General features: G+C 44.3%; 1 protein-coding gene across 4 annotated transcripts in view; it reads left to right on the forward strand.

Annotated features, from left to right (window-relative positions):
- The window catches only part of PAN2 (poly(A) specific ribonuclease subunit PAN2), a 52,332-nt gene extending 33,435 nt beyond the window's left edge, over nucleotides 1-18,897 (forward strand). For all 4 annotated transcript variants that reach the window (XM_048490338.1, XM_048490339.1, XM_048490340.1 and 1 more), the window contains 11 exons: nucleotides 2,461-2,537; nucleotides 3,892-4,033; nucleotides 6,318-6,455; nucleotides 7,159-7,218; nucleotides 8,508-8,598; nucleotides 12,713-12,870; nucleotides 14,057-14,200; nucleotides 14,655-14,834; nucleotides 16,412-16,505; nucleotides 17,552-17,749; nucleotides 18,460-18,897. In XM_048490338.1, the coding sequence (XP_048346295.1) occupies nucleotides 2,461-2,537; nucleotides 3,892-4,033; nucleotides 6,318-6,455; nucleotides 7,159-7,218; nucleotides 8,508-8,598; nucleotides 12,713-12,870; nucleotides 14,057-14,200; nucleotides 14,655-14,834; nucleotides 16,412-16,505; nucleotides 17,552-17,749; nucleotides 18,460-18,494 (1,317 nt within the window). In that variant the 3' untranslated portion in view covers nucleotides 18,495-18,897. The remainder of the gene's footprint in view (nucleotides 1-2,460; nucleotides 2,538-3,891; nucleotides 4,034-6,317; nucleotides 6,456-7,158; nucleotides 7,219-8,507; nucleotides 8,599-12,712; nucleotides 12,871-14,056; nucleotides 14,201-14,654; nucleotides 14,835-16,411; nucleotides 16,506-17,551; nucleotides 17,750-18,459) is intronic.
- The last annotated feature ends 2,103 nt before the right edge of the window (nucleotides 18,898-21,000 follow it).

The following is a 21,000-nucleotide window of genomic DNA, read 5'->3' on the forward strand; positions in this document are numbered from 1 at the left end:
ATGTCAGGATGGCAGCTATGGGGGCTGGGCTGCCAAGGGAACTGTGCCTTTCAGCTTTTGCTACTCTGCCTTTTTCCACAGCTGGCTTATCATGTAACCTTGAATGCCTGGAGATGTTGCGGGGAACTGTTCTGCTGAGTGTTTCACGTGTGTGTGTGTGGGGGGGGGGAAGTATAATTCATATTAACACTGGTCTGAGAGCTGAAGACTCAGAACAGTCTTCTGTTGCTTTCCTGTCACTTACAATAAAATCTGGAACTTCTGAAGTTTCCCTGGTACATTGTCAATGCAGGGGAGTGTTGACACCGGACATGGCTCTTGAAGCTGTGATAGAAAGATTTAAAGACGTAAGCCTAGCAGAATTGTGGCTTGTGTTTACCTCTAGATCACAGGTGTCAAACTCATGGCCCTCCAGATGTTATGGACTACAGTTCCCATCATCCCCTGCCAGCATCATGCTGGCAAGGGGATGATGGGAGCTGTAGTCCATAACATCTGGAGGGCCGTGAGTTTGACACCTATGCTCTAGATGCTCCCTCACTGAATCTGGCCTAAATTATTTAAATTCATTCGGTATGGCTAATTACCTAGAAAATCTAACGGTGGTAAGATATCAGAAGCTCTTTGGTATGGCGAAGCTGAATGTGTTTCCATCTGAGGTCCTTCAGGCTGCTTTATGAGAACTCCTTATTCAGCCAGAATCTGTCCCTGCAATGGCACAGGCATAGAATCTTTGGAACACATTCTTTTGTTCTGCAACTGGTATCATAATCTGAGACAGGAGTTGATACTGCCTTTAATTTCACATAGGAAAAATTTACCATTTGCATTATTGGTCAAATTGCTGCTGGAAGACAAGTACAGTGGAACCTCGGTTTTCGTTGGTAATCCGTCCGAAAAGAATCGATGAAAACCGAAACCAATGAAACCCGAGGCAAGCTTTTACATACCAAAACCACATTTTTTGGTTAATAAATATAGTGTTTAATGCTGAAAACAGTAACAAACAATAACACTAGGACCATCTTCAGAGCCAGTGGACCAATGTCGCACCAGAAAGCTGTCCAAAGAGGTCTTTTTCTGACGCCTCTTTAAGATTTGTCTGAAATGGGGCAAGACATTGTCATTAAACAAGTTGCAGACACGGCCTGCAACAGCTTTGTCGGTGTAATTTTTCTCCACAAACCCCTACACCTTACTGCAAATCGATGAAAACCGAGACAAATTTTTCACTGAAAAAACCAATGAAAACTGAAATTGATGAAAACTGAAGGCAATGAAAACCGAGGTTCCACTGTATGCAAAAATTACCCTTGCAGCTGCAAAATTCCTTTCTGAGGCAGTCAGGATTAGACTAAGTCCAGTGTTGACATGTGCTTTCTATATATCGTTGGATCATTTTAATATGTTTTATAAATGATGGCAGTTTTTTTACTGCTAATTTTGCTCTTTTTAAATAATGTTTATGGGTTTTTTTGTAAATCGAGTCTTTGGACTGCAAATAAATGAGAAAGGTTAAGATGGTAAAAGTTACAGTTAAAATTGATGTTATAAAAAGATAAAATTGGTGATTATGTTATATCTTTATTCGTAATTCATATACCTGTTTCCCCAAAAATAAGACCTACCCCGAAAATAAGCCCTAGCATGATTTTTCTGGATTTTTGGAGGATGCTTGATATATAAGGCCTACTCCAAAAATAAGCCCTAGTTACAAATTCCCCAGCGCAGCTGATCTGGTCACATTTGGGTGGGTGGGCACAAAATCATGGAAAAAATAAGACATCCCCTGAAAATAACCCCTAACACATCTTTTGGAACAAAAATTAATATAAGACCATGTCTTTTTTTCAGGGAAACACGGATATGTCTTTACTTAATTTTGTAAAAGATTTAATAATTGCATTTTTCATTTTTAACGGCCGTGAGAAGTACTGAGCTATCAAGTTTGTGAGTTGTGGATCTCTACCAGACAGGAGGAGAGCAAGTTGTTTCTTTTTGCTTTGAGTTGTATTGACCTGAGCCATTGGGGCAATATGTTTCTCCTGTAAGTCCTTATAAAGTTGCCAATCAAAGAGTACGTGGGAGGTAGAGTCTGACATTTCTCCCCCGCATGTGCAAAATTGCATGAATATGGCACATGGAGGAATCTCCCAGAAAGGACGAATGACAGGAAGGAATTCTACCTGGCCATCATAAAGGCGTGTCTGTGCGTGGGTGATTCTAGATCAGAAAGATAAGATAAATTAGCATTATAATTAAACTGGATGCCCAAAGATGGGGAGAACAAATTCTTGGGTCGTGTGGAAATAATGTTGCAATTTCATGGTCACGGATTCTTTGTGACGTCTTTGCCTTGATCTATTCCTGAAACTGGCATGAGAACGTTTGAGTGACTCACTGCAAGTTTGTATGGACATCTGTTAGATGTATGGTTTTTGGTTTCTCCTTTCTCAACAGTATGCCTTTAAGAAGTTGAGGATGAAGAAGGGTGGCCTGGAATTCTCCAAGAGTAGCGAAATCCCTTTTGGGGAATGGTAAGTTAAGATAGGATCTTACCTGCCCATCAGAAAAATCTGTTTTTGTCTTCTCGAATTCATTGCCACTGCTGATCTTCTCTTGCTTTAGTCACTTGGTTTAAAGACTGGAAGGCAGAAGTGGCTTTGACCAGTCTTGTCTGTGCTATGCTTTGCACTGGCAGGGTACACAGAAGGAAACCTCAGTAGCCAGGGTGAACTGAATAATATAGACCATTCTATCTAGGATATCTATGTACTGAAACAATTTAAAAGTCCATACTGAGTTATAGCCCCATCCCCCAGGCAGCTGGGAACAGTGCTGTTGCTGCACCACCCCACTTCCTTGGGGAGGGCAAATCCACCTGCTCAGCCGTGTTCCACTCCCCAAAACTGTTTCAGCCAAAACTGTTTCAGCTCCCCACCCCCTTTGAGTGGGGCTGTTAGTAATCTTGTACAAGTTTTAGATTTCTTAGTTGACCTTGAATAACAAAAGGTAAAGTGTAGATGTCATTGTAATATGTAGTAACACCAGTATTATCTAAGAAGTAACTTGCCCTTGGTTAACCACTAATTGTGGATATTAGAGCTTGGCCTGCCCACTTGTAAGTGGCGCTGCATCTGGCCGTCCTCAGCCACTTGTCTCCCCACACCGTGAAATCATGGAGTAATGTCCCGTTGAAAAGAAAAATCACGAACACAATAGATTTTTCTATACAACCAAACAGTCAGGAGTCAAAAGTGTCAGGCTGAATAGACTAGACCATGCTGATTCTGAGATGGTCATTTCACCAATTCCATCGTAACTTTTTTTCCCCTTCGGAAAGCCATACCAATCCTCAGTTGCTTTAATGGATACACTTTGGCAAAGTGAATATTGAATAAGCTCTCCCTCTTCCTATTTTCTTTGTTTGATATTTGTGGATCTTTACTCCCCTTTTTTTAAAAAAAAAAGAATATAACCACTGTATTTAAAAAAATGGAAATAGATATTCTGTTTTTATGAACAATTTGCATGGATTTTGCAGGACACATGAACAACTGGTTATTAGACTCGTTACTCATCCATTCTTTCTCACAGATTTTTCCTGCCAAATTCACAGAGAGCTTTGCGTTTGGATGTGGCTTTTTCGTGTTTATTTTTCCATACAGAAAGACAATTACGTGAGAACTGGTTCATTGTATAACTGACCAAATGGCTGATAGTGAAATGTGCAGGCTCATCTCCTTGGCTTGTGTCCTTTGGTTCTCTCTCCATCATGTCAGGAGAGCCTGGTCCTTGACCGAGCTGGAAAAAAAATTGCTCTTGGAAGCCGAGTCGTCTTCCTCACGCATGCTTCCTTCTGGGTCTGTGTGCCTGTGCTTTTGCTTTCAGGAATGAACTTGGAATTGCAGAAGGGGGTAACGCTTACACCTCCATTGAGGAGCTGAAGAACATCTGGATTCCTTATTCCATCAAAATGAAACTGTCCAAGAACAAGGAGCTGGAAGTTTACAACTGGGATGAAAGTTCTGAAGTAAAACATCTCATACTAATAAAGTGACCTGTAGCACCTGATTTTTTTTGGGGGGGGGGGGGAGGGATCCCTAGGGCTAGAGAAAGCAATAAAATACATATTTTAAAATTTCAAATATGGTTGCAAAGGATGAGTAAGAGAGGATTCATGGGGGAGGGGTCCATCAGTGGCTCCTAACTATGGTGACTGAAGGAAACCTCCACATTTAGAGATAGAAGGTCTCTCAATACCAGTGCCAGGAGGCAACGTCACAGGGGGATCTTGGCTTCTGTGCTCTGATTCTTAGTCCTCGAGGGCCACTGGTTGGCCACAGTGTGAAATAGGATGCTGGACTAGATAGATCACAGGTCTAATCCATCAGGGCATGTCTTATGATTTGCAGATGCTTTCTCCAGATCACAAACCTCAGGGATTCTTAAGGAAATCTTCTGATCAATTTCTGTCAACTTTCAGAGACAACCAATCCCTGAAAGGTGTTAAGCAGCAAATTTGGAAGAATGTCCAGGGTGAGGGCTTCTATGACCCCGGGAATTTGTCCCATGGCTTGATTATTTTGTAGACTGGTTGTAGTGGATTTTCCAGGCTGTGTGGCCGTGGTCTGGTGGATCTTGTTCCTTACGTTTCGCCTGCATCTGCGGATGGCATCTTCAGAGGTGTATCACAGAGGGAAGTCTGTTACACACTGTGTCCAGTGAGAAGGGAATGTTTTAGTGGGGTATAAATTTTCATGTCCCTGGGTGGGGAACCAATTGAATCCAGCCGTATATTAGCCTTTGGGAAGTTAGCATGCTTCCATGGTAAATTGGATGTTTGGGTGGATGCCATTGCACAGGGAGGCCATTGAAATTCATAAACACCAAGAAACTTCAACAAGAAAGAAGAGACTTTGAAAATTAATAAAGCTTGGCTATCAGTGCTTAAAAACAGGGCCAAGGGCATGCTAACTTCATGGACAATGGACTCCACCCCAACACAGGATTTGCATTCACCAATACTGCTGCTGCAGGAAATGCTAATGCGAATCACTCCCTGGACTGAAAAACCCCACCTGCAATACTATACTATCAACCACACCTTTGCATAGCAAGTTCCACCCAAACACTTACTGATTGGTTCCCCACCCAGGGACATGAAAATTTATACCCCACTAAAATATGCCCTTCTCACTGGACACAGTGTGTAACAGACTTCCCTCTGTGATACACCTCTGAAGATGCCAGCCACAGATGCAGACAAAACGTTAGGAACAGGATCCACCAGACCATGGCCACACAGCTGGAAAACCCACTACAACCAGTTGAATCTGGCCGTGAAAGCCTTCGACAATATATTTTGTAGACTGTTTCCTCATAATGAGAGAGATAAGTTCCCCTTTGACCACCATTTGCCTCCACTACGACCACATTAACATGTGGTGTGGAGATTCATATGAAGAATAAACTGAGTTCTCATCTATTATTTACTGATTTGCATTACTTTCATCATAGTTTCCCCACTGATGTGCTCAAGGATTTGGTGAAAAACTGACAAAATAGCAAAAATTAGAACATTAGTACAAAATTATGACAAGAACCGTAATGATGTGATAGAAGCAAATTAAAACATTTCGGGATTTCCCTGTATAGCTATTGGGTCATCTTCCAGGGCAGTAAGCACCAATGATAGTAAATGAAAAGAAGAAGTCAAAACAGATCCAGGAGCCACAGCTGGCTAAAGTTCCTAGAGACAGCACATGTTAACTCTGTGAAATTGTCTGTAGGTTTCAAAGGTTTTACCACATGACTATAAACACATCCCTTCAGCTCATAAAGGAACTAAGTGGGTTTGGCTTGCAGAAAAGGTAGCAAGCAGTTTTTCAGATGTCGAGAATGCAAAATAGTCTCTGTGGAAACAAATAAATAGGAAAGGGTCCAAATTGTGTGAGCAAAGCAAACTAGAATGATGGCGATCCAATGAAAAATCAGAGCAAACATGTTTTCCTGTTTTCGTGAGAAAGTTTATATCAGACTGTAAGCCAGAATTATGAAGGTTCTGTAAACATTAGGAAAGAATTTTAATGGGTATTTTTTAAAGTAAAGATACTGTGAGGTAGCCCGTGTGACGGTAGTTAAATGTTCTGTGTTGGGACACAGAAAGGCTCGAACATTCGAGTTCGGATTTCAAAGCCTGTTTACTGATGCATATGTCAGGGTGGGGCAGCTTTTCCTCCACATTGGAAAGAGTGAAGTTTCTTGGGCCCTTCGCCATTTCCAGCCCACTGATGGTGCCATTGTCCTCTTTGCAGCTAAGTGTGTTGGATGATCAGGAGTCAACATATGTCTATGATCTTATGGCAACTGTTGTGCATATCCTGGATCCCCGCACTGGGGGCAGCCTAGTGGGACACATCAAAGTGGGGGAGACCTACCACCAAAGAAAGGAGGTGAGTCGGCAGCAGAAACCAAAACAACTTGATGATCTTTCCATTCCCTGCCCTTGAGTGTTCTCAGATCTCATCAGTGGTGTCCCGAACTCTGGGAGAACTGTCTTCTGTCAAGGCTTTATTCTGTCACTGTTTGTACCAGAGTCTCCTTGGGTATAGGTAGTAGAAGAAGAGTTTGGGTTTATATCCCCCCTTTCTTTCCTGTAAGGAGCCTCAAAGGGGCTTACAATCTCCTTTCCCCTCCCCCCCACAACAAACACCCTGTGAGGTAGGTGGGGCTGAGAGAGCTCTGAAGAACTGTGACTAGACCAAGGTCACCCAGCTGGCATGTGTTGGAGTGCACAAGCTGATCTGGTTCACCAGATAAGCCTCCACACAGGCGTAGCTCCAAGGGGGCGGGTGTGTGTGTGATGCACTGGGCGCGCTCCCTTGTGGGGGTGTAGTGTGGCAGGATGGGGGCGTTCCGGGGCGGGGGTGGAGGATGCACCAGTGCACCGGGTGCTTTCTCCCCTTGCTATGCCTCTGCCTCCACAGCTCAAGTGGCAGAGTGGGGAATGAAACCCAGTTCTCCAGATTAGAGTGCACCTGCTCTTAACCACTACACCACGCTGGCTGCCTGGTAGTCTTCTGTTTGACTGTAACTCATAGTCCACAAGCAAAGATTTGCAGCCAGTAATGCATGTATGTTCTTCTCTTTGTTCAGGGGGTCACACATCAGCAGTGGTACCTTTTCAATGACTTTCTCATTGAGCCTGTGGACAAGGTAAGGATACCTTGTTCTGTGTCTCTTTCTTTTCCCAAAAATCTAAATTCTCCATGAGAGAACTCCATTTGTACACATTCGTATGTAAAAGCACTTTTTAAAAATCAAGGTGTTATCTTTACCTGTTTTTTGTGAACATGGTAGTTCCTGTTTTTTCAGAAACTTTTAGCATATGTGGAAATAAAGCTGTGGAAGTGTAAAAGGGAAGGGGAATAGGTGAAGCCCTCCCACCACCCCACCACAATATGGTGCCCAGGCTGGCAGAGCAGTGGTGCCTTGATGGCCGCTGCTCCACAGCCCAGGAGAAGCCCTCTTCGTCCCCCACCCACCCAAGTATCCTTACTCTACCCTTCCCCAACTCAAGTCTCACCTTTCCACCCTCCCTCTCAATACCTACCTTCCAATTCTCCCCACACCCCAACCATCACTTTTAAATCCTCCCCCCACTCAAGCCACACCTTTGCACCCTCACCCCCCAGTACTTACCTTCCAACTCTCCCACCCCAACCATCACTTCCAACCCCTCCCCCACCCCAAGCCACACCTTCAGACCCTCTCACCACCCCAGCCCACACCTTCCAATCCTCCCCCCTTCCCAATCCTTCCCAGTTCACCCTCCCCCACCCCAAGCCACACCTTCCAACCCTCCCCCACCTCACCCCTCACCTTTCCTTCCTTCCCTACCCCACGCCTCACCCCAAGCCACACCATCCAACCCTCGCTCCACCCCAACCCTCACCTTTCCACCCTCCCTCACCACAAACTTTATCTGTTCACCCTCAGGCATCCCAAGCCTCATCTTTCTGCCCTCCTCCCCCACCCCAAGCCACTCCTTTCCACCCTCCCTCAATCCTGACCTTCCCACCTATGCCAACCCACATTTTCCCGATCTCTCCAACCCCAAGACCCAGGACCAGGTAGGTGGCGAGTGTTGCGCCAGGAGCTGGGGGGAGGGGTGCACTGTGGCCCCAGTAATGCCCATCATGGGGGGGGGGGGAGATCCTTCCTCCCCCACTCTTTCTTAGGGCCCATTGCATCTTCCCTGCAGTGGGCTTTGCTGCTAGTTTTTAATAAACAAGCCCTGTACGGTTTGGGTCTGTGAAAGAGTTCAACGCACAGGAGTGACCTTATCCAGGGGGAACTGTTTTCTATGTTTCCACTTTGCTTTCTTTTTTTAAAAAATGGAATTGTTGAAATTGTTACTTGAAGCGTGTTCATGATTCTTGAATTTTGTCATTGTTGTTTCCCTTATTTCTTTATTGTTTTACTTTTTTGCTTTTGGGTTGCAGTGTGAGGCCGTGCAGTTTGACATGAACTGGAAGGTGCCAGGTATCCTTTATTATGTGCGGCGGAACCTCCACTCCAAGTTCAATTTAAACAGTAAGTGAGCCCATATGTGTGTGGCTGGCTACATGGAAATGGCTAGAGCAGAAATTTACAGATGTTACTTTGACTCAGGAGACCCAAGGTCAACTTCATGCTCTTGCCACTGACTGACACTCTCTCTCTCTCTCTCTCTCTCTCTCTCTCTCTCTCTCTCTCTCTCTCTCTCTCTCAAATGCAGATTCTAACTATAATATGTATGGAAGTGACCATAAAGCTTCTGCTTCACTTTATACTTGCGCTGAATATGTGCACAAAATCAATTAAGGCTATTAAAAATTGCTTTGTTTAGTAGCATTCTTCCAGAGTCCACAGATACACATTTTTTTACAAAGCCAGTGGCATTCCAGAGCCAGGGCTCCACTATATTATTCCAGGTATGGTCTGTGAAGTACAGAAAGGTCTGGAATCCGTTCCCTACAAGGAGAGACTTAGGGAGCTGGGTATGTTTGGTGAATAGAAGGTTAAGAGGTGACATGATAGCCATGTTTTTGGGGAGGGAGCAAGCTTATTTTCTGTGACTTCAGAGACAAGTAATTGGTTCAGGGTGAAGGAGAAGAGATTCCACCTAAACATCAGGAAGGACTTCCTGACAGTAAGGGCTGTTTGACAGTGGAATTCACTGCCTCTGAGTGTGGTGGAGTCTCCTTCTTTGGAGGTTTTTAAACAGAGGCTGGATGGCCAACTGTCAGGAGTGCTTTGATTTTGTGTTCCTGCATTGCAGGGGGTTGGCCTTGATGGCCCTTGTGGTCTCTTCCAACTCTATGATTCTATGAAAGGTGTCATTTGTGATTCATTTTACAGCAACATCCCAGCATCTTTGCTGTCAATATCCCTTGAAATATGCCTGAATGAGTTCTTTAGATGCACCTCTCTATGGCTCATTCCGCACATGCAGAATAATGCACTTTCAAACTGCTTTCAGTGCTCTTTGAAGCTGTGTGGAATGGCAAAATCCACTTGCAAACAGTTGTGAAAGTGGTTTGAAAATGCATTATTCTGCATGTGCGGAAGGGGCCTCTGTTTCCATCAGCAAGCCTGACAATCACAGTATAGGATAATATCAACTCGATTTGCTCAAGATACTTGGCTGTCCCCCTCTTCTTTGCAATGAGTCAGGTTCCTACATCCTTCCCTGGTTATTAGTTCCCACGAGTCCTTATCCATGTATTCGGCACATCAGTTTGATAATCAGCTCTCTCTTTTTTTGCCATCAAATTGCAACTGATGTGGGGACACTCTGTAGGATTTTCAGGCCAAGAGACGTTCAGAAGTATTTGCCATTGCCTGCCTCTGTGTAGCAAATGTGGCATTTCTTGGTGGTCTCCACTCAAATACTAACCAGGGCTGATACTGCTTAGCTTCTGAGATCTGACAAGGTCAGGCTATCCAGGTCAGGGACTTGATTTCACCTCCAGAGACTTCTAATCCTATTTATAATATTCTTTGTGTTGGAAAGCATTCTAAAAATTCTCAACCATTACTGCCCTTTTGTACTTCCTTCCTGTTCTCTTCTGAACTGTCCTTGATTGCCAAGTGTGGAGGTCTGACTAATGCGGAGTTTTTACTATGGGATTGGGGTGGTGGGGTGGTGGTGGATAACAGTCTTCATAAGAAGGAGTGTGGGAATAAAGTGGTTTGTTACGAGGTATTGACGCACCACAGGAATTGGACAGGCATAAAGTACCTCATGCAAAGAAGTGGGCTACAAATCACAAGGAAGTGAAAACATATTTGGCTGATGATGAAAAGGAAATGGCCACATTTGTGGCAGGGTACAAAAAATGCTGCTCTTAGGCAAAACTGTGTCTACTTTCTGGAGGTGTTGAGGCAAATTTGCATAAACCTAGAAGTCCAGATGGTGAAATGGAAAGCGATTGTATGTGGGTTGGCGTTCAGGCACAGGAAGAAAGACTGCCTCTGTGTGTGACCCTGAAAGGCTGGATTGTTCAGCAGGCATGGACATTTTACTACATAGTTTCTGGTCCTTTCTCAGAACCCTTTTGTAGTGGTGCTATAAGTCATCTCCATGCCCAGAAAATCAGAACGTGGGCTAATCATGTACTTTCTGCTCTGCATTTCAATATGCACCTGAAGTTGTGTGAATTACTCACAGTATGATCAGCTTTAGTGTTGTGTGGTGAATGCATGAGAGAGGAAGGGATCCTTGCTTATGAGTTTGGTACTGCTAAGAAAAATGAATCCTAAATCTCAGTGCCATCTGCAGGATTGCCATCAAAAATCCATCTGGTGGGAAATTACATGAGTACTTTGCTTGCTTGGTACGAATAGAGCCTGTATAATGGAGCAATGATGCTGCAGGGCTTTTTAAAGACTTGACGATGCCCTTGATCCCATTAGAGTCCCTGATGAAGAGAGGTTATTGTAAAAGTAATGTGTTGTTAAACACATTAAAAGTATTTTAATTAAAAGTAATGTATGGGTTTGCCCTCTCTGCAGCAACATTGTCCTGAGGCTGTGTTTTGAGGGGACAATCATACCCCAGGATTTAAAGATACATGCAGGTGAACTTCTAACTCTGTGCAGACACACATGTTGCATGAGAGAAAATGGAACTGAAAGTCTGCCTTAAACAGTCAAGCAAGCACATCTGAGCTCTCGAAAAAAGCCCACAGATCTTTCTTGACTGCACAAATTCAAATAAGCCAGTTTATTTCTTTTCCTTCATTTTTCCTCTATCTTGACATTGGCCCCTTTCCCTTTCCCCCTTGCCGCATGGGAAAAGTGGAAGCTTTTTTTTTTTTTTAAGATGCTGCAATGTGTTTAAGATCCAAACACTTGTCTTCATCTTTTTTAAAATTTGGATGTGGTACTGAAAGTGCAGGAAGCAAGCCCCCACCCCCACCCCCACCAGTGAAAACAGTGACTGAGACATGGAGTGTTATTCAGAATGGCAATTATATCTTAAGTGGCTTCTAAAAGACAAATTCAAGGAGAGTTCCATCAACTCCTGTCAGCCACATTGACTACATGGAATCTTCGTATTCAGAAGTCATTGGTGAAATACCTGGAGGCCACTGTGTGAAACCAGATTCTGGCCCTTAGGGCTCTTCCCATAAATTATCCTGCTGCGACTCTTACAAAACCCCATAAGGTTGGTCCATATTATTGTCCCTATATTGCAAGAGTGGATGACTCTGATTCAAATTGAGGACTTTCTGACTGGCAAGAAGAAGAAGAGCTGTTTTTATATCCTGCTTTTCTCTACCTTTCAGGTATCAAACTCACGGCCCTCCAGATGTCACGGACTACAGTTCCCATCATCCCCTGCCAGCATGATGCTGGCAGGGGATGATGGGAGCTGTAGTCCATAACATCTGGAGGGCCGCGAGTTTGACATCTATGCTTTAAGGAGTCTCAAAGCACCTTACAGTTGCCTTACCTGTCCTTCCCCACAACAGATACCTTGTGAGGTAGGTGGGGCAGAAATATCTGAGAGGGTTGCTGGCCCAAGGTCCCCCAGCAGGCTTCTAGTGGAGGAGTGGGGAAGACAAACCTAGTTCTCCAGGTTAGAGCCTGTCGCTCTTCACCTCTGAACTGCTCAACACCTGGTTTGCTTCAGCTTCCTGAATGTTATTTGGGTTTCACATGAGCACCTCATTTTCTGAAGGGAAAAGTGTTGTTGGGACTCCATCTGGGCATAACCTACTCCTGAATTCACTCATCCCAAAAACTAATAGGTAAAATCTAAAGTTCATTTTTTGGAGTATGTGGTTATGGGCTGTCATTAAGAGTTTTAGCATTTCAAAATGTATCTTCATCCAGTGGGTCTATATCAGGGGTGTCCAATTCTGGTGCCCCAGAAGTTCATGGACTGTGATTCCTATCAGTCCCTGCCATCATGGCCAATTGGCTGATGGGAATTGTAGTCTATGTAGTCCATGAACATCTATGTAGTCCATGAACATCTATGTAGTCCATGAACATCTATGTAGTCTATGAACATCTGGGGCGCCAGAGTTGGACACCCCTGGTCTAAATGATGAGCATCCAAATCCAAAATCAGTGGTGGGAGGCCCCATTGTTGTTCTTTTCTGCAGATTATAATCCCAAAGGGCATCCATTGAATAAACATCTCTTCCCCTTCCAGTTAAGAATCCCATTGAAGCCAATGTACTGCTTGCCGAAGCCTCCCTTGCTCGCAAACAACGCAAATGTCACGCTACTTTCATCCCACTCATGCTGAATGAGATGCCACAGGCTGGAGACCTGGTGGGACTGGATGCTGAGTTTGTCACCCTGAATGAGGTAGAGGGTTGCGCTGGACAGCTTCAAATGTGATTTACAGTTTTCAGACAAAAAAGAGGCTACCAAAAATGGTGTTAAAAGGTCAACCTCTCAATTAAAGTCCTGGGGAAAATGAAATATTTGGCTGACAGAGATGAACATAGCATCAGATGAGCCGCATGGGGAAGGGCATTCCATAGGCAAGGTGCCATCACTGAAAAAGTCCTGTCTCTGGTGGCTCCCTGCCTCATCTCTGAAAATGGGAGTGTGGAGTTGGGAGAAAGGGTGCCATATTCCACGGAAAAGACCTGATCCTCCAGCCATAAACCTGGATTCATCACGATTGAAGATGTTCACAACAGGAAGGCTGAATTGTTTAGATTATCCTGTGGTGTGTAATCCACAAGTTTGGGATGTTTTATTAGCGGCATGGAAGGAGCCACGTGGTGTAGCGGTTAAGTGCTTGCACTGCCACTCACACGGTCAGGAGTTCAAGCCCCCTGTGGTTCAGATATCCTGGCAGCTGGCTCATGGTCAGCTCAGCCATCCAACCATTCCTTGGTTGGTAAATGAGTACCTAGCACATAGCTAGGGGGGGTAAGGAATAGCCGGGGAAAGCATTGGCAAACTACCCCACAAAAACGGCTTGCCTATGAAATCACTGCTCGCTGTGGGACCCCAGGGTCAGACACGACTGAAGCGGAAACTTTACGTTTTTTATTAGCGACTTGGTACACACTACATATTTTAATAGCTTAATATTTTAATGTTAATGTTTTATATTGGTTATGCCCCGTGGTACAGAGTGGCAAGCTGCAGTACTGCAGTAAAAGCTATGCTCATGACATGAGTTTGATCCTATTGGAAATGGATTCAAGTAGCTGGCTCAGAGTTGACTCAGCCTTCCATTCATCTGAGGTCAGTAAAATTAATACCAGCTTTCTGGAGGCAAAGTATAGATGACTGGGGGAGGCAACGGCAGACCATCCCGTAACAGTCTGCCTAGTAAACACTGTGATGTGGCATCACCCCATGGGTCAGTAATGAGGTCAGTACCTAACTCACTTATACCGTAATGTCATAAATCACCATGAAACCCTAATCAATACAACATAAATAAAATAACCCCCACCCCCAAGCTATTGATGAGTTCTTTTGTGAGGGCCACATGAAACAAATCTATTTGCGCTTTTAAAATCCGTAACAGGAGGAAGCTGAGCTTCGCAGTGATGGGACCAAGTCCACTATCAAGCCCAGCCAGATGTCGGTGGCCAGGATTACATGTGTGAGGGGGCAAGGTCCCAATGAGGGCGTTCCTTTCATTGATGACTACATTTCCACGCAAGAACAGGTATGCAGCCTTTGGCATAAGAACCTACCTAAGGTTACATTGGCTCCCCCTTCTGAAGAGGTCATATTGGATTACAGACAAGTTAGTTTTCAAATTCCCATTTCTGGAGCTTTATGCGAAGCTGGTCTTCATTCGCTTTGGAACCCAGTAGCTAGCACAATTGATTCCATGGGGAGATGCCCTCCTTTTGTTTCCTCTGTTCAAGAGAGCTCTTGCTTTGATAAGCTGAACATCGTTTGTTGCAGTTCATAATGTGTTTTTTTGTTATACTTTTTTGATCCTTCTGATCTGGGCCATACTTTCCCCAAGAAGTCTTGATATGGTATCCCAGACTTTATATGATATCCCAGGATAGCAGTTGGCCCTCTCCCAGTGAGCATGAAGAGCTTTCATGTTAAGTCCAGTGTTTTTCTGTCTTCATAACTCGTTGACCATCCTCTCTTCATCTTTCTAGGTGGTCGATTATCTCACTCAATACTCAGGCATAAAACCAGGTGATCTGGATGCTAAAATTTCTTCCAAGCACCTCACAACCCTCAAATCCACCTACCTGAAATTACGCTTTCTCATTGATGCTGGAGTCAAGTTTGTGGGTCACGGGCTGCAAAAAGACTTTCGGGTCATCAACATCATGGTGACTGTCTCTTTTAAAAAAAATATCTCCCAGATTAAAATTTTAGTTGGTGTAAGTTTGGAGTGTATGTTTCTGTGCTTATGAAGAAGGTGAAGGCATTCAGGGCAGAAGAATAGCAAATGAACATAGTTGCAAAAGGAATAGTGTGGGGTGTTGTCCTTATAGCCCAATCCAGAGGGCTGTGGTTGCTTCTACATGAAGCTCTTGCTCCTCTTTGCCTCCCAAACTGCAGCAGTTCTTTTTGGGGCTTACACACAACATTCTTATTTAGGCGATTTCCCCACTGATGATTAATCCTGGGATAATCACCCGAAATATCCCGGTTTCCTCCCAATCTCCCCACTGCCGAACCGCGGAACACAGATCAGTCCTGGCTCTGTCACTCCTCCTCCCCCATATCCCATGTTTCCCCAGTACCTGGCTGCTTGTGCAACTTTTTGGCAAAACACGCTACCAATCCACATCGGTGGGGAGGTTCGGGGGCCTGATACAGTTCAATTTCCCACCATTCACAGTGACTCAAATGCCGCCAGCCAATCAGAGCTTGGCGGTCCGTGCGTGATGCGTGCGCAGTTATTTCTTTGTTTTCACTTCATTATGGTTTCATTTTGTTTTGTTTCAGTCTAATGTTTGAACAAGCGAATGAGAGCAAGGGGACAATATTCTGTATCATCATGACATTATAACATTATAATATTATAACATTTAAACACGGGGGGGGTGCCTTGCTCACGGTCTCACGTCTTCATGGGCTGACGTGATGATGTGAAGAGAAGTTCCCGCCCCAACAGGGCCAACAGCCAATTGGGACAGTCCTGGCAACCCGATCGCGCGGTGATGGGGATTGTCGTATTTCTGGAATCCGAGGCAGGCCCAGACATCTTCAGTTGAACATGGCACAGTGAGGACAATGAAACTGCGATTAAAAGTAGTGGTTTATTTCATTTCATTTTAACCTTTAATGGCATATAGGTAGTGGTTTATTCCGAAACTTGGATTAATCTACATCTGATTTTCAGTGGGAAATCGACCTTAGTTATTCTACGTCCATGTTTTCCCTGACTCTGCTTTTTCCCAAACCAGCTTTGGTAACATCTTCCCTACAATACTGTACCCAAAATTGGTGGCAAGTGTGAAGCAGAAGATGTGGATTTCTGCACCTTCCCCACCTATGTCTAGCACCATTTGCTTATCTTACCCCCCACTGTTGAACCTTTTAAAATATATATATTGGTAATAAATACATCATCGTACTGCTGAAAGGCTATATCAAAATACCAACTGCCAATTTTAAAAAGGCAGAAAGCCTGCCAGTGGTGGAGGTGAGGAGGAAATGGAGGGTATAAGACAAGGGTGTCAACCTTTGCTGGGAATTGTAGTCCATGAACATCTGAAGCGCCAGAGTTGGACACCCCTGGTCTAAGGCGAAGACCTGGGGAATAGCCCCCTGTGGAGGTTCCATTGCTGCTGCAAATGCTTTTGCAAACCAAAATGGTGAACAGCGCTTATGCAGAAGCAACCTCTGTGTTTGTTTGTGTGCTGCTTGCACTTATAATAAGGTTTGCCTTTCCCTGCAGGTGCCCAAGGACCAAGTCATCGACACCGTGTACTTGTTCCATATGCCCAGGAAGAGGATGATCTCACTGCGCTTCCTTGCATGGTATTTCTTGGGTCAGTATAGGCTTCCAGCCACCAGAATCAAATACAGTGTCCCTCCCAGTCAGTTGATCTCCCTTTGTTATAGACTAACACATCCTTCTCCCCGCCCTAGGATTCACCTCCCTCAGCGTTGATGGGGGACCCCAAACTATTGGGTATGATCTACCAAGTGGGCTTTAATCGACCTAGCAGGAACAATATACCGTTCGTATCTCATCAACTTCTCATCATGGGGTACCACGTCAAAAGCTTTCCTAAAATCCAAATACACCACATTCACAGGGTCCCCCGATCCTCCCAACTAGTAATTCTATTGGGGGAAAGATCAAATTAGATAAGTCATGCTGAGATTTAACAAGCATCCTGTCCCTCTCCAAATGTTCAAGCACACCCCTTAATAATCTGTTCTTTCTTGGAATTGATGGCAAATTAACAGGTTGATAATATCCTGGATTATCTTTATCCTCCTCCTTAAAAATAGGTACAATATTATCCGTTTTTTTCAATCCCCTATTACATCCTCTGTCCTCCAAGATTTTCCAAAAATTAAAGAGGGGTTCTGACATGACATCTGCCAAGTGATTATCCCTACCCTTTCCTCCCCATTGTATACTCGCTCTCCTATTTTTTGAGCCCTATGAAGAAGAAGGATTGGATTTATATCCCCCCCTTTCTCTTCTGTAAGGAGAATCAAAGGGGCTTACAATCTCCTTTCCTTTTCCCCCTCACAGCAAAGACCCTGTGCGGTGGGTGGGGCTGACAGAGCTCCAAAGAACTGTGACTAGCCCAAGGTCATCCAGTTGACATGTTTTGGCGTGCACAAGCTAATCTGATTCACCAGATAAGCCTCCACAGCTCAAGTGGCAAAGCGGAGAATCAAACTCAGTTCTCCAGATTAGAGTGCACCTGTTCTTAACCACTACACCACGCTACCAATGGTACAAAGAGAATTTTGCACTGGAGTAGAGTTGTTTCCTCCTCTCTCTTGTAGTGAGGAATGGCGCAGGAAAGGACAAGGCTACACTTGACCTGGCAACATTTTGTCCCTTGTCTCATAGACCTGAAGATCCAGGGGGAAACTCATGATAGCATTGAAGATGCCCGGACAGCCCTCCAGCTCTACAGGAAGTACATGGAGCTGAGCAATGGAGGCCTAGAACCTGAAGAGTTCCGCAAGGTCCTCAAGGGCCTCTATGAGAAAGGGAGGAAGATGGACTGGAAGGTGCCAGAACCAGAAGGCCAGAGCAGTCCTAAGAGTAAGGAGCAACTTTTCTTACCATGAGCTCGGATAAATGATCCCCTGTATGGACCAATGTCTCTGCCCACAAGTGTGTGAATGTATCCAGGTGCCTCTTTTGGCATTCTGCCCTTTTGTATCTGTGTACAGAATGCCTGTAGCCAGAGCCACCTATCTACATTTGCATCTGCAAATTTTGCACACCTTCATATACAATACAGAGTGGGTGAGCAAAATGCATTTGGCATGTATGTAACAACTTCAGTATTGAAGGCCAGAGTTCCAGAACTTATCGCTTTGGGTACTGCTGCTGTAGTCCATGTGCCTCTTCATTATTTGACCCAGAGAAGAATCTGGTGGAATCTTTTGTGGTGTGTGTGTTTTGGCTGCTGCAGCAGAGATATCAGCACCCTGAAAGGTTTTCTGCATCATTTGATATGAGATACATTGTATGGATTTGAATCCCTTGACCCTTGTCCATGAAGACCCTGCTGACTTTGGATTCTCAGCTGCCATGTTTGCTTGTGGAACAGCAGGAGGGCAGCGTTGGTTGATTCTCCCTGCAGCAGTTGTTTCCTCCTCTCTCTTTGACCCACATTATGTTCCTGGGGTTCCACCGACCCACAATGGGAACATATTTGCAAGTAGCGTAGCTCCTCTCCTAGAAGTAGGCTTTCAACCAGTTCTCTCCTCATGGTTCAAAGTATTCTGTTCTTGCTTCTCTAACAGGTGCTGCTGTGTTCTCTACTGTGCTGTCTCTCTGACCCAAGAAGACCTCAGTCACAAGACTTTTTACCTGTGCTTTGGAGAGGATGATCCAAAAACCTGATCCATGTCTTGTGGCCATTCTAGACATGTATGAGAAAGGAAGATCCAGATTTTAAACAACACTCTGCACATTCCTCAAGAGCCCAGAGATTTCCGCCGGGGTGTAGTTGTCCCCAATTTACTGACCAAACTCATGGGTCTCAGACTAAGACAGTATATGAGGTGGTTGCCTTTGTTGACCATGTGGGGGTGCAATTACATCAGAAGTGCTGGTCTCTGGGTTTGGATGCTCTGTTTATGTTTCATTCAAGAGAGGAATTGTACATCATCCAGCACTGCAGTGCATTCACTCTCTAGCTATTCTAGCATATATTTTATATTAAAAGGGGTTTTCATGAAGCATGCCTATGAATTGCTTAGATACCCTTCCTTTCGACACACACCAGTTTATTGCCAGAGTTGTCATTGTTTATTGGGCAACGTTAGCTGGACGACCTTTTGATAATGGTTCCTCTTCTATGCCTAGCCTATGCCTAGATGGATTGTGATGTACCGTCAACTCTCCCTCCACATCTGCTTTAGCCATTGGCACTTCCTGTCTTTTCTGTGGCTGGTATGCAGAAAATAGCAAAAAGCTGTCTGACTTTGCAGGGATGGGACTTGTTAAACTTATAGCTGAGAGCTGCTCCTTGAAACCAATCAGGGCTGGCCACTACCCTTCATGTGGGGTCAAATGTCTCCAGGCTGTGGCCATTTAGTCACAGGGGGGCAGAAAATTGCCCCCCCTCGCCCCTCCTCCTTCCCCTCGTGTCCATACACTGCCTTCAAGACCTGGTGCAAAAAAAAGTTGTTTCGTCGTGGTGGGGGAGAGCAGCTGCCCATACAGGGGTGGGGGTGGGGCAGAAAAGTCAGATTTTTGCATCGGGCTACATTTTCCCTATATATGCCTCTGCCCTTCATAGAAATCTCATGGTTTTAAAAACACTTTCCTTTTTTCCTCTGCGAGTTGTGATCATGGGATCTTTGAAATGACATCAAGTCATAAAGTGGTCAAGTCAGTGTTTTGAATGCTACTTTGAAGTCCTGCCTTTTCCTTGTCTGATGCTCTGTTTTTGTTTTATTACATTGTACCAATATAAGCAGAATGTCATTTTATGTACACAATCCCCCTTTTTTACTCTGGTAAAATGGAGGCATTGGAGCTCCATCCCCATGCTGAATAACTGACCAGAAGACAGGTCGTCATATCAGCCCTTGTGAAATTCCTGGGTTCAGACCCCAACTTCGTCATACATTTTTCCTGCCATGCAAGTCCTTAAGATTAGGCAATCATTTCTACTTGTGTGTAAAATAGTTACGAATTGTGTATAGCAATTTTCAGGATTAATGTCTTAGGGCAAAATATAAAATAGGATGGGGCGGTATTAATGGGACACCAATTTGAAAAGCAGTTCATTAGGGAAAGGGTAGAAAGCAACTAAATCATTTTCAATATAAACAAACACAACCCTCACTAAATACTTCTGTAGGCAGAATTCAGGATCCTGTCATTATTGGTGATGTAGAGTTGCCTGCAACTTATGATTCATAAGCCCAAATTTAAATCCTGGGTCATCAGTCTGTGGCACAGACAGTGAGAATTTGTGGAGAGTCCCCAAACCTGATGGTGCCAAAAATGCTGTAGTGACTTTCCCTGCTGCCTGTTCTATGTTCTCAGTCAACTATGGCTGTTCTGTGGCCCAGATCACATGGGGCTCTTTATTTCTTGTAATAAGCATTCCAGAATGATTCTCCCTTTATATTCTGAGTTTGACTTGCCATGTTTTCCAAAACAGATTGGCCCCTTACAATTTATGCTATTCATATGCTTCGGTTGATTAGTCTAGAGATGGTCTTGAAGTGTCAAGAGTTTCCCCTTGTGATGGAGCAACTTTTTTGTTGTTATATTTTGAGCTGTATCCCCAGAAAATCAAAGATCGTTCCATACTTTCCAACAAAGCAGGAAACAGAGCTCACCCTAGCTGACTCTCACACAGTTTTCCTTTCAGTCACAGTATACTTTCTTCCAGATGAATAAGTGTTCACATAAGTAATGATTGTTAAGGAGCAGTTATGTCATGATAGGTACTCCTTTCTTGTCCCATTTGCCCTGAGTAAGTAGCAAAGCATCTGAGAACCACTGGCTGGTTTTAAAGTGATGCAAACTCCCAGGCCTCATTAGCCAAAAGGCATGAAACAGAACCCCGGCTCCAATATCAACCTTTTAGAAAACAAAGCTGTTCTAGATTGTATTGGGACATGGGGGAGAAAGAGAGACAGAAAGGATCCATCTGGGAAGAGTACAGTTAGTCATATTTAATGTGAAGATGTGAGCATGCCCATTCCTAGTTCAGTAACTTTCCACATTTTAATAGATGACTCAGTAAACAATGCAGAACTAAACTAGAGACTCTCCTCCCTATCCCTCAGCCACAATTTCTCTATGCCAGTTGATGCTCTTGT

Source organism: Sphaerodactylus townsendi, linkage group LG03 (genome assembly GCF_021028975.2).
Source record: "Sphaerodactylus townsendi isolate TG3544 linkage group LG03, MPM_Stown_v2.3, whole genome shotgun sequence".
NCBI classification, from domain to species: Eukaryota; Metazoa; Chordata; class Lepidosauria; order Squamata; family Sphaerodactylidae; genus Sphaerodactylus; species Sphaerodactylus townsendi.